The sequence below is a fragment of the Phocoena sinus genome, chromosome 13 (assembly GCF_008692025.1).
Source record: "Phocoena sinus isolate mPhoSin1 chromosome 13, mPhoSin1.pri, whole genome shotgun sequence".
NCBI lineage: Eukaryota > Metazoa > Chordata > Mammalia > Artiodactyla > Phocoenidae > Phocoena > Phocoena sinus.
This window is the reverse complement of record NC_045775.1, coordinates 7,968,812-7,981,888: the sequence shown is the minus strand read 5'-3', so window position 1 is coordinate 7,981,888 and position 13,077 is coordinate 7,968,812. Positions and strand designations below refer to the sequence as shown.

Here is a 13,077-nt window from a genome sequence, read left to right as displayed (position 1 = left end):
ATCTCATAGCTATAATTTTGCTGAATTTGTTAAATTGGATAATTCAGCATTGTGCCAACCACTAGGCAGCCTCACAAATGAAAGTTTGTATTGTATTCTGTTCTTAAAGGAGCTTATGAAGCAGACATGTACACAACTAATTTTGATATTAGATTATTGTAAGCATTTTGGAAGCACAGAAAGGGAAACAGTTTTGCATAAAGAATCACTAAGAATAAAGCACCAAGAACAGGTATTTTTCTCATGTTCAGAAAATCATCTTATGCCTGTGATTTTGTTTATTTGAATGAACGGCTCTTTTCTCTAGGTTGTTTTTTGTTAATTCATATATAAAAGATTAAACATAAATAAATGTTTAACTCTTTCCTACTAGCTGACAAATATCTTAGTTTCTGTTCATAGCTGTTCTTTATAGCAGAATTCTTAAAACTCTTGTCATGGTCTGAGTCAAGCATAAATAATATTATGGTATAAATTAATTGGCTTTTACTGTTATATGATTGCTTTTTCTAATGAAGTTAAGATAACACTGAAATCCGATTTATTCTTAGAATAAGAGAACATTTGAAGAATGGCATAAATACAGAAGAGAGAGTACCTTAGCTGTCTCTTTTTAGTAATGTTTTAAACTTTAAAAAAAACCCACAACATTTTATTAAAAGCATTGCTGGAGTGAGCATTTGCTTTGAGATAAATTTGCTAAGTAAGAAGCTGGTCTATCTACTGTGGAAGGGATTTCTACTTTTAAGACTAGGGTTCTTCATACTCTAATCCCCCACCCTCCCACCCATGTTTTCATATTGCTTTCCCATATATTTATTTTCAGCATTCTATAAATGGCATAACACCATATAAATCAAAGGAATTGTTTTTCCAGTTTAGTAATTTAATATAGAAGATAGATATAATCTGTGACCCTCATCATAACTTATTTGGCCCTTGGCATATAGGATTCTTTTCATGTAAAGTTACAGTGTATCAAAACACTTTAAATTTCAAAATATTTTAAAATACTTTAAATTTCAAAGTATTTCAAAATAATAAGTGATATAAACCATTGATATAATAACCTTTCTAATTATAATTTGATTAGGCAGTTTTCATCCTGGGCTGTGTTTTCTTTCTATCCATATTGATGTTTTATTTATTTGTTATATAAAGTACTGAGAAGGGATGTTAAAATTTCCAGCTGAAATTAGGATTTGCCTGTTTCTTTCTTTAGTTCTGTCAATTTTTGCTTCATGATTTTTTTTTTTTTTGCGGTACGCGGGCCTCTCACTGCTGTGGCCTCTCCCGTTGTGGAGCACAGGCTCCGGACGTGCAGGCTCAGCAGCCATGGCTCACGGCAGGCGGACTCTCAACCACTGCGCCATCAGGGAAGCCCTGCTTCATGAATTTTTAAGCTTATTTATTAGATACAAACATATTTAGAATTTTTAATGCCTTCCTGATGAATTATTACTCCTTTTATCTGAATTATCCTTTTTTTCTCTTTGCCTTGAAGTCTACTTTGTTATTGATATTGCTGTGTCTACTTTCTTATCCTTACTGTTTGCATGGTGTATCTTTTCCTATCTTTTTATTTTTAACCTGTTTGATCTTATATTTAAAATATATGAGGTTAGGGTTTGCTTTTTAATTCTCATAATCTCTGCCTGTGAATTGTGTGTTTAGTCCGTTTATATTTACACATATTTCAGACTGTTTAAAATTGTCTTGTAGGCCCTTAAGTCTCTATTCATTTTCATTTATTCATTTTTCTCTTCATTCTCTAGATTGGTTTGTGTTCAGGTTCACTGAATGTCCTTCTATCTCCATTCTCTGTTAAGCCCTTCCAAAGAATTTTCCATTTTAGTTATTTTTCAGTTATAGAACTTCCAATTGGTTCTTTTTTTAGTTTCCATTTCTCTGTTGGTATTTACTTCTGTTCACTCATTGAGACTATTTTTTCCTTTTTTTCTTTAACATACTGTCTTTTAGGTCTTTGGACATAGTTATAAGAAATATTTAAAGTATTTGTTAGCTAAATCCAACATCTTTTGGGGATGTTTGCTATTGACTGCTTTTTTCTTGATGATGAGTCACATTTTCCTCTTTGCCTGTCAGGTAATTTTAAAATTATGTACAGGTCCTTTTTGATATGTGATAGAGACTCTGAATTTTGTTATTTTTCTTCGACAAGTGTTGATTTTCATTTTAATAAGATGTCTAGTTACTTGCTGATAACCCTTAACTTTTGGAGCCTTAGTTTTTTACTTTGTAAATATAGATGTGTTTAAAGACCAAGTTGTTTCCCAAGTCCTTTTAAGGACTCCAAACTCTACTCCCCTTTTGATCTTTTAGGGTTTGGTATTACAAGGCTATGTTAGGTAGTGCTAGAGTAGGCCTTGCTTTAGAGCATGGTTCTTTCTCCCAAGATGTCTCACCTCAATGTGCAGGAAATCATCAAGGTTACTCCACTCTTTTTTTGGCTGGAAATTGAATGTGCCTGCAATGCTGTTTAACATCTGGTGTCTCTGTTTTGTTATCAACCCCGTAGCAGTTGCTCTCTGGTATACCTTTGCTATTTCCTCTTTGGATAATCCCTACCTTTGTTGAGCTTACATTCTAATATGGGACTCAGACAATACAAGGAAACATCATCAAAAAATTGCAAGTTATGGTATCTTCTCAGAAGAAAACCGAGTTCTGGGGTAGAGAACAATGAGTCTGTTTCCCCCATGTCTGCAGTAACTTCCTTCACTGTAGTCTTGAACCCCTCAAAATCGTCCATGAGGGTTGGAATCAACTTCTTCCAAACTCCTGTTAATGTTGATATTTTGACCTCTTCCCTTGAATCACGAATGTCCTTCTGGCATCTAGAGTGGTGAATGCTTTCCAGAAACTTTTTAGTTGGCCTGTACCCAGATCCATCAGGGGAATTGCTGTCTATGGCAGCTATAGCCTTACAAAATGTATTTCTTAAATAATAAGACTTGAGAGTTGAAATGACTCTTTGATCCATGGGCAGCAGAATGCATGTTGTATTAGCAAGCATGAAAACAACATTAATATCATCGTACATCTCCATCAGAGCTCTTGGGTGACCAGGTACATTGTTAATGAGAAATAATAATTTGAAAGGAATCTTTTTTCTGAGCATAGGTCTCCCCAGTGGGCTTAAAATATTTAGTAAACTATGTTGGCAACAGATGTGCTGTCATCTAGACTTCATTGTTCCATTTATAAGGCATAGACAGTAGATGGGCATAATTCTTACAGGCCCTAGGATTTTCGGAATGGTAAAGGAACATTGACTTCAACTTAAAAGTCACCAGCTGCATTAGCTCCTAACATGAGAGTCAGCCTGTACTTTGAAGACAGATATTGACTTCTCGTTTCTAACTATGAAAGTCCTAGATGGCTTCTTCTTCCAGTATAAGGCTATCTCATGTACAGAGAAGATATGTTTAGCGCAGCCACCTTCGTTAATTATCTCAGCTACATCTTTTGGATAACTTGCTGCATCTCCTACATTGGCGCTTGCTGCTTCACCTTGCTCTTTGACATTATGGGGAAAGTTCACGGACAGCCAACTTCTGCTAGCTTCAGACTTCTCTTCTGCAGCTTCCTCACCTTTCTCGGCCTTCATAGAATTGAAGAGAGTTAGAGCCTTGCTCTGGATTAGGCTTTGGCTTATGGGAATGTTGTGGCTGGTTTGATCTTCTATTCAGACCTGAACTTTCTCCATATCAGCAATAAGGCTGTTTTGCATTCTTATCATTTGTGTGTTCACTGGGGTAGCACTTCTAATTTCCTTCAAGAACTTTTTCTTTGCATTCACAACTTGGCTAACTGGCGCAAGAGGCCTAGCTTTCAACCTCTCTTGGCTTTCATCATGCCTTTCTTACTAAGTCTAATCATTTCTAGCTTTTGCTTTAAAATGAGAGATGTGCGAGTCTTCCTTTCATCTGAACACCTACAGGCCATTGTAGGATCATGAATTGGCCTAATTTTGATATTGTTGTGTCTCAGAGAATAAGGAGGCCCAAGATCAGGGAAAGAGACAGGGGAACAGCAGGTCAATGGAGCAGGCAGAGCGCATAAAACATTTATTAAGTTTGCTGTCTTATATGAGCATGGTTTGGGGCACCCCAGAACAGTTACTGATCACAGATCACTGTAACAAATATAATAATGACAATGAAAAAGTCTGAAATATTGTGAGAATTACCAAAATGTGACACAGAGACATGAAGTAAGCAAATGCTATTGGAAAAATGGCACCAACAGACTTGCTCGACACAGTGTTGCCACAAGCATTCAGTTTGTAAAAAATGTAATATCTACAAAGTACAATAAGTCAAAGTGCAATAAAACAAGGTATGCCTGTAAAAAATGTCAGACCAGGTGGTATCAGTGGAGGTAGTTAGAAATGGTTGGATTCTGAAACTGTTTGAAGGTAAGACTGATGTGATTTGCTGATGAGTTTTTATGAGCTATATGAGAAAAAGAGGAGCCAGAGGTTTTTAGCCAGAGCAGTTAGAAGAATGAGGATGCCATTTACTAAAATAGAGAAGACTATAGGAGACATAAATTCAGGGGTGAAGATTTGGAGTTCAGTTTTGGTCATCCTACTAGATATCCAAGTATAAATGTTAGCAGTTATTATTTATTATTAATTATCCAGTAGATGTTAACTTTTATAATCATTCATTAAATATTTATTGGCTCTGTGGTAGAGTTTGCTATGTTATATTCTAGGATTTAAATGATGGTCAAAAATGGACACTGTCCTTGCCTTTATGGAATTAGCAGTCTAATGAAGAAGATAAGAATTGATCAAATAACCATGGTAGTTTTTCCCTTAAAAAAAATAAGCTTTTAAGTAGGATACCTAGGAAGAAATAAGGATGACTTAGCAAAATCACAAATAACCCTTAATATCTAAATTTATTAGGTTCTTATGGTCAGATCGTGATGGATACATGTATATATCTTACAAGTTTCTCATTTAACAACATCTTAAAATTGGTTAGCTTAATTAACATGAGGGAATGAAGCTTCATGAATTCAGTTTTATTTAGATGAAATGAGGTAGTTATATATTGGATCTGGCATTTAAAGATATTGTATATTTCATGAAATATTTAGGCTGTGGGGAATTTTCTCCTCTCTTTCATTAAAAATGTTATGTTTTTACTTAGTTAGCTAAGGATCATTTTGTTTTGTAACTAAAGTCTTTAAGAACAGCATTATAGTGTGATCTGTTGTTCACCATTTTCTCATAAAATTAAAGAATTAATTCTTGTGTTTTGAAAAATCAACAGGTTCGTCATAAGGCATCACAGAAAGTTTATGCTATGAAGCTTCTTAGTAAGTTTGAAATGATAAAAAGGTCAGATTCTGCTTTTTTCTGGGAGGAACGAGATATTATGGCCTTTGCCAACAGTCCCTGGGTGGTTCAGGTAAGCATACTAACTTTTATAAGTTTTTTTCCCCTTTTCGTAAGTGCTTATTATTTGTAAGAATTGATTTTGCATGCTGAAAGTCCTATATCTCATTCACGTAATGACAGTGCAGTTATTTTTTAATAAGATCTGATTCATTACACTTGTTTAATCTTCCTGAATAGTATGTTATATAGACATGACATGTAATACTTAATTGTTGTATAAAAGCAAGTATTACTTGCAACTTTCTCTTTTTTAATTCCTTTATAAAGAATTGGATTGATCACCAATATGCCATTGTTCCCCACCTACTCTTTCTCATGATTTACATAATAGGAACAATAATCAGCTTGTCTTGAAGAGGGGGAAAAATTCTACATTAAAGTTTTTGAAAATTCTCATATTACCTATAATGTAACACATTATTGGGATTCCTAATTCAGCCTTTTATTTGACTGTGAAGTAAGGAATTTACTTGGTTACCCAGTAGTACAGGTCACAGAGGAAGGACAGGTTAAATACTTTATTCTTTCCCTGTATTTACCAGTTTTCAAAATAAGGGATTAGTTTACTTTTATCCTCAAAGGTGACCAATTTTGGGAGAAGTATCAGTTTAAACTCATGGACTTAAAACCTATTTGATGTGTTTCAGTCCTTTATCTTATTCATACTCAAATTGTGACACCTTTAGCAGTGATCATGTTCAGGTTGGCTCTGAGTCCTTTTGACAGAGCCTTAGTTAGTCTTCAATAGCTAGCTTGCCATCTTGATACATAACAGAGTGTTCCAGACCTGTCTTGTACATTTTCTGTCCTTTACATGGAGTTAACCTTGCTTGTAGGTCCATCTTTTGTACATGTGTGAATATTTCTTTAGAATAGATTCCTAGCATTGGAATTGTCAGGACATATGGTGTACACATTGGACATTTTGTTTGATATTGCTAAATTGCCTTGTAAAGAAAGGTTTTTTACAAGTTTATATTACACTCTAATTATCCAGTAGATGTTTTATTTCACAAATTTTTAGCAAATGCTGCATATTGTAATTGTTTTAAATTTTTATTTGTTGCATCCTTGAGAAATAAGATGTTATTGTGTTAAGTTGCATTTTTTTATTATGAGGTTCAGCATATTTCATATGCTTATTAGTAATTTGTATTCCTTCTCTACTGCTTATCCCATTTTCTAATGTGTTGTTTTGCTTTTTTAAAATTGGTTTGTTAGAATGTTAATACATTATGGATATTAATCCTTTGTTATATATGTTGGAAATATATTCTCTTGGACTACTACTTGTCTGTTGTTTACTGAGTTTTTAAATTTAGATGTAGTCAAATCTGTAGACTGCATATTTTAATTTTTGCTGGCAACACCATCCCCATCCCTAAGATGGGGAGTTTATAATCCCCAAGATTATAAAAATATTCTCTTACACTTTCTTTAACTTTTTATATTTTTACTTTTTTTGGGGGGATGTTCTAAGTCACTAGGAATTTATTATTTTTATTATGAAGTAGGATTTCTTTTTCCCAAATGAGTAGCCGATTTCCCCAGTGCCATTTGTGGAAAAGCCCATGTTTTCCCCATGAAGTAACTGAAAGGTCCTGTATATCATTCATGTGTATTCATGTATACACATGAATTTCTCTTTTGGACTGTTTGCCATTACTTTGATTTGTTATTGGTTTATACACTAAAATCATTGTTTTAATTTCTGTAGTTTTTCATTTATTTTGGTATCTGGTAGGGCATGTCTCCTTTCATTATTCTCCTTCTATAATAGTTTTTTGGCAGTTCTTAAAATTTTTCTCTATAAAGTTAGAATCAGCCTTTAATTCTGTTAAAAAATACAGTTAAAATTTTGACTTGCATTGCTTTAATTGGTAGGCTTTTTTTGGGGGGGGGTTGTTTTTATTATTTTGAACTATTAGGTCTTCCCATAACAATAATAGTATATCTCTTTGTATAGAGATTGATCTTCAGTAAAGCCGTATTACTTTTTTCCCCAAAATAGGATCAGAAGAAACTTATGTATAAGAAAATAATTTTAAAAATATGTAGATATTCAGCATACAGAAAAAAAATAAAATTGGCTCAGTCTTTCAGTGTAGCATTGAATAGTAGAAATTTTTCATCCTTATCTTTTTTTTTTAAAACTTCACTGGGTAGAGCTCTGATAGTTAACTATTAAATCTGATGTTTGCTGAAGCTTTCTGGTTAAGACAGTAAAGGATTTGGCCTGCCCATCTGTTCTTAGCTTATCAAATATTTTTTATCAGGAGTAATGTTAAAGTATTTGAAATGTTTCCTTCAGCATCTTTTGAGATGGTTTTCTTGCTTAATCTGTTATTATAGTACACACAAAAAATAAATTTCAGGGTAGTGTAAAATCTAAAGTAAGTGCTATTTGCTGTAATACGATATTTTCAATAGAATACCAAATTTGACTTACTTACATTTTAAGTAATTATAGATCTATTTGCATAAGTGACATATAACCTTTAATTTAATTTAATTTATTTTTAACATAGGCTCTTCTGGTTGGTTTTCATATCATAGTGAGATCACCCTAACAGACACAGTTGAAAAGCACACCACTTTTTTCTGAGCTTTGGTACAGTTTATATAAAGTAGAAACTATTCATTCCATGAGGCTTGTTTGAACTTACTTGCAAATCTTTCAAGAAAAAATGTCAGTGTATTTAATGATATATTTTTTAATTTTTAAAATTTATCATGATACATTTCAAACATATCCCAAAGAAGAAAGAAAGTATATTGAATCCCCATGTATTGTTCACTCAGCTTCAACAGCAGTCATGGCCAGTCTTGTTTCAGTCACACCAGAAATTGGCAAACTTTTTTTTGTAAAGAGCTAGATAGTAAATATTTTAGGCTTTGTGGCCCAAGAGGCAAAATCAAAGATATTATATAGGTACTTATATAACAAGCAAACAAATTTGTACAAATTTTTTATTGATGAAATTCAAAATATAATAATACAATTGAAAAAATACAGGTCTGTTAGGGAGAAGAATGAAATTATTTTCTGAGGCAATAACAGTTTGCAAAATTGGGGTTCACAATTAGTGTTTCCTATCAAAATCGATTGTAGATGTTCTATTAATACTGATGTATAAAAAGATTTTATGTATTTGTCTTATCAGAAAATATGTTTTCACACAGCTAGTTACTGCTAAATACTATTATCCACCAGCATATGATTTATTTTTTATCAGTAGACTTTATTTTTAAAGACAGTTTTAAAAATTTACAGAAAAATTGAGTAGATAGTAGAGAACTCCCATATACCCCCTGTACCGTTTCCCCTATTATTGACATCTTGCTTTAGTAAGGTACATTGTTACAATGAATGAACCCATATTGATATATTATTAGTAACTAAAGTCCATAATTTATTCAGATTTTTCCTAGTTTTTGCCTAATGTGCTTTTTCTGTTCCAGGATCAACCAGGATAGCATGTTACATTTAGTTATCATATCTTCTTAGGCTCCTCTTGGCTGTGACAGTTTCTGACTTTCCTTGTTTTTGATGACCTTTATAGCTTTGAGAATACTTCTCAGTTTTATTGTAGGCTGTGTATGCTCTGTTACTGGAATTCGATGTTTTCCTCATTATTTAGACCAGGGTTATGGGTTTTTGAGAGAAAAACTACAGAAGTAAAGTGCCATTTTCATCACATCTTATCAAGGGTACATACTAACCTACCATTTGTGACTCTTGGTGTTGACCTTGAGTACGTGGTTTTGATTGAGCATATCTGTCACTTGGAAGGCGTTTATAGAATTCTGTTAAATTCTTCTCTTGATGTTTACCTTTTAGCACTGTCATTCCATGGCAGGTTAATCAATTCCAATTGAAGGTTGGGTAGAAGCTTCTCAGTTGCAAAGTTCAAATGGATTTTTTAATGGATATTTCCTTTGCACTTACATTCATGTCCAAAAAATGCTGTTGGAACTGTGAGACTGTAGTCTGAGATCAGAAAGTATATCCACAGCAAATTTGTGTAGAAATAGAGATCTCATGTATTGTTTTGATTTTGATAGCATGGGAAAGTATATACAGTAGCTTGATGTTAGTTGTCATAAAAATGATTGTGTCATAGAATAAGTTTTACATATAGCGCTGTTTTGCCTTGCCATTTTAGGTCATTTAGGTATTAAGAAACATTATCAAGTTGCAGCTAAAGCTAATTTCCAAAGCTGTTCAGTTCAGTCATAGTGGTTGAGGGTGATTCTTGATCAGACAAATTTCAGTCTCATCTCTGAGCTCAAATAATTGCAGTAGAACCTTACCACTGCTAAGCCATTGAACTGCTGTGTAGCAGGGTTAGTCAGGATATTCAGCTTCTATTTCTGGCAAAAATTCACAGAACTGATGGTGATGGTTAAGTCAACAAGAGCAAATAACACCATCAATACTACTTATTTACTAACACATGAGATTCAAATATATTTTCCACACTGTACCTATTGATCAGTATTACGAAAAATAACCATAGACTTTGAACAGCGTACATTTTCACAAGCTTTGTAAATTTGTCCAACTAAGCCTTTTTCTGTTCCACATATATTTTTACCAGCATCTGTTGTAACACACCTTACCAGGTATTACTTCAGGTTGTACTGAATTAATGTTTGCTCAATTTCTTTTAAAGTATTTTTGTCTGTAGTTGATCCGTGTGGACTGTTCATAGAGGCTAATCCTGTATTCAACTTCAAACTTGGCACCCCTCCAATAAACAGTAACTACTGAATAGTATTAATAATATCTGTTGACTCATCAAGAGTCAAGGAAAAACACTTGAAATCATTTGTCTTGTTTTAAAATTGGTGATTAATATTGCTCCCAGTATTCTCAACTCTTTGAGCAACTGTTGTTGCTGAAAGATTTCGTCTTAAAGTTGATTTTCTCTAGACGCATTTCTTCAGCTGATGCAAAACCAAGCACAATTTAAGTATTCACCATTGGTAAATAGCTTTTCTTGCTTGTCTAACAAATAAGGCATCTGGAAACTTTCTTTGGTTTCAGTCTTACACACATTTAGCAAATTTTACACACATTTAGCAAATTTTACCATACTTAATTTTAATTTTCTAATTTTGAAGAACTGTTGAAATACTTTTTAATAATACTTATTTTATTGAAATATAGTTGATTTACAATGTTGTGTTAGTTTCTGCTGTATAGCAAAATGATTGAAATACTTTTTGTTCTCTGGCCCAGTCTTTTTTCCCTGCCTTTCTTCTGAGAGATAGCTGCTATCCTAAAATTAATTTATGCCATTCCTGTGTTTAAATTTCTCCCTCCCTCCTTCCCAACTGGATCTTCTACCAACCTTTTAATTTTTCATATGATTGTTGACTGATTCAGGTTTTTTAATTTCTTGAGTTCGTTTATATTTTCTGTGACTCTGTCTTTTTCACTTTTTTGTTGAATGGCATATTTGTAAACTTTTTGGTCTTAATGTGTTTTTCATTTTATTTACAAAATATACCTTTTAGGCTTTCTTTTTAGTTATTTCCTGCTTAAAATTTTTTTTTCTAGCTACTATTTTCTTTGGGTTTATATTGTTCTTTTCTAGTTTCTTTACCTTCCTGACTTTGTCAGTCCTTATTTTCCAATACAGATATCTCTGTTTGAATATTGGATAATGAGAGGATAAGGAGAGATACCTATAAACTCATTTGAAGTTATGTTTCTCTGAGTTCTGCTTATTTTTTTAAAAAATGGTTTTATTTGTAACATGCATAGAAAAGTACATAAAAAGCAGCAGAATGATTAATTGCAAAGCAAACACCCATGTATTCACAACTCAGGTCAAAAATAAACATTGCCAGTATGTACTCTGTTAAGTCCCCTTGTGCTCTTTCCCAGTCACTACCTCCATGTGTTCCCCCCAGAATAAACGTTCTTCTGGCTTTATTAGTAATTGTTTCATTGTTTTCTTTCCAGTATACCACCTAAACAAGCACTCAGAAACTATATTTTTCCTGTTTATTGAACTTTATATAAGTGAAACCATTGAATATCTCTTATCCAGGTTACTCCAGTTTATTGGTGAGATTTACTACCTTTTCATAGTTGAATATTCTCTTTTGTGAAATGCCTGTTTAAGTCTCTTGCTCATTTTCCCATTACATTGTCTGTCAATTGATTGAATAAAAAAATTTGTAGGATTTGTTTTTATTTTGGATATAAACCCTGACTAGCTTCTTAGACCTGTGGGTTTACAGATTTTACCAAGTTTGAGAAAATTTTGACCATTATTTTCTTTCCTCAGTCTGTTTTCTTTCCTCAGTCTGTTTTCTTTCCTCAGTCTGTTTCTGTTTTTGTTTTTCAGATGTGCTTCATTTTGTATAGTTTTTATGCTATGCTTCAGCAGTCCCCAACCTTTTAGGCACCAGGGACTGGTTTCATGGAAAATAGTTTTTCCATGGATGGGGTGTGGGTGGAGGGGATAGTTCAGGCGGTGCTGCGAGCGGCAGGGAGCGGCAGGTGAAGCTTCGCTCACTCACCTGCCTGCCCGCTCACCTCCCGCTATTCGGCCTGGTTCCTCAGGCCGTGGACTGATAATCAGTCAGTGGCCCGTGGGGGGCAGGGGGACCCCTGCTATGTCTTTAAGTTCACTGATCTTTTTTCTGCAGTGTTCAATCAAACTTTAATCCCATCGCATCTGGCTTTCTTCAGCAAAATTGTTTTGAGATTTATCCGTGATGCGATATATCAGTAGTTCATTTCTTTTTATTGCGTAATGGTATTCCATTGTGTGGATATATGACAGTTTGTTTATCCTGTTCATCTGTTCATAAACATTTGGGTTGTTTCCAGTTTTCGTCTCTTACGAATAATTAAATTGTTTGCGGTCAACTTGTACAATTAAATGATTTTTAGGAAATTTATGGAATTGTGTACCCATCACTAAAACCTGATTTTTAGAATATTTCATCATCCCCAAATGATCAGTTATACCTACTTACAGTCATTTCCCATTCCCCTCCAGTCCCAGGTAACCACAGGTGTGCTTTCTGTCTCCATAATTTGCCTTTTCTGGACATTTCAGAAAAATGGAATCATACAACATGTTGTCTCTTTCCCTTAGTATACTATTTTTGAAGTTCATGCACATTGTAGCATGTCTTATATTTCATTTTTTAGTGCTGAATAGCATAGCGCATTGTATGTGGTTTAATCAACAATGTATTTGGTGTTTGTCCCCAGTTCTTAGCATAAGAGCTTCAGAAGCTCTTGGATTTCCTTAGTGTTAAGAGTGTCTTTGTTATGCTAATGAGACAACTCCTGGTGGCTTTTTGATAACTTTTGGATGAGATGGGGACTGATCATTAGAAAGAATGAGCATGTAATTAGAGGATTGGGACTTTCAGCCTTCCAACCTTTGGGGTACTGGAAGCGGGTTGGAAATTGAGTTTAATCACATGGCCAATGATTTAATTAATCGTGCCTATATAATGAGACCGTAATAAAAGCTGTGGACATTGATACTCTGGAGCTTCCTGGTTGGTGAAGACGTTGGTGTACTGGGATGGTGATTCACCCTGATTCCACAAGGAGAAGTTGCAGAAGCTCTGTTCCCTCCCAGACCTCACCTTATGTGTATCCT

General features: G+C 33.9%; 1 protein-coding gene across 1 annotated transcript in view; it reads left to right on the top strand.

Annotated features, from left to right (window-relative positions):
- ROCK2 (Rho associated coiled-coil containing protein kinase 2) overlaps positions 1 to 13,077 on the top strand; it is a 137,723-nt gene that overhangs the window by 65,233 nt on the left and 59,413 nt on the right. Inside the window, exon 4 of the mRNA XM_032652509.1 lies at positions 5,310 to 5,447. Coding sequence (XP_032508400.1) covers positions 5,310 to 5,447 — 138 coding nt within the window. The remainder of the gene's footprint in view (positions 1 to 5,309; positions 5,448 to 13,077) is intronic.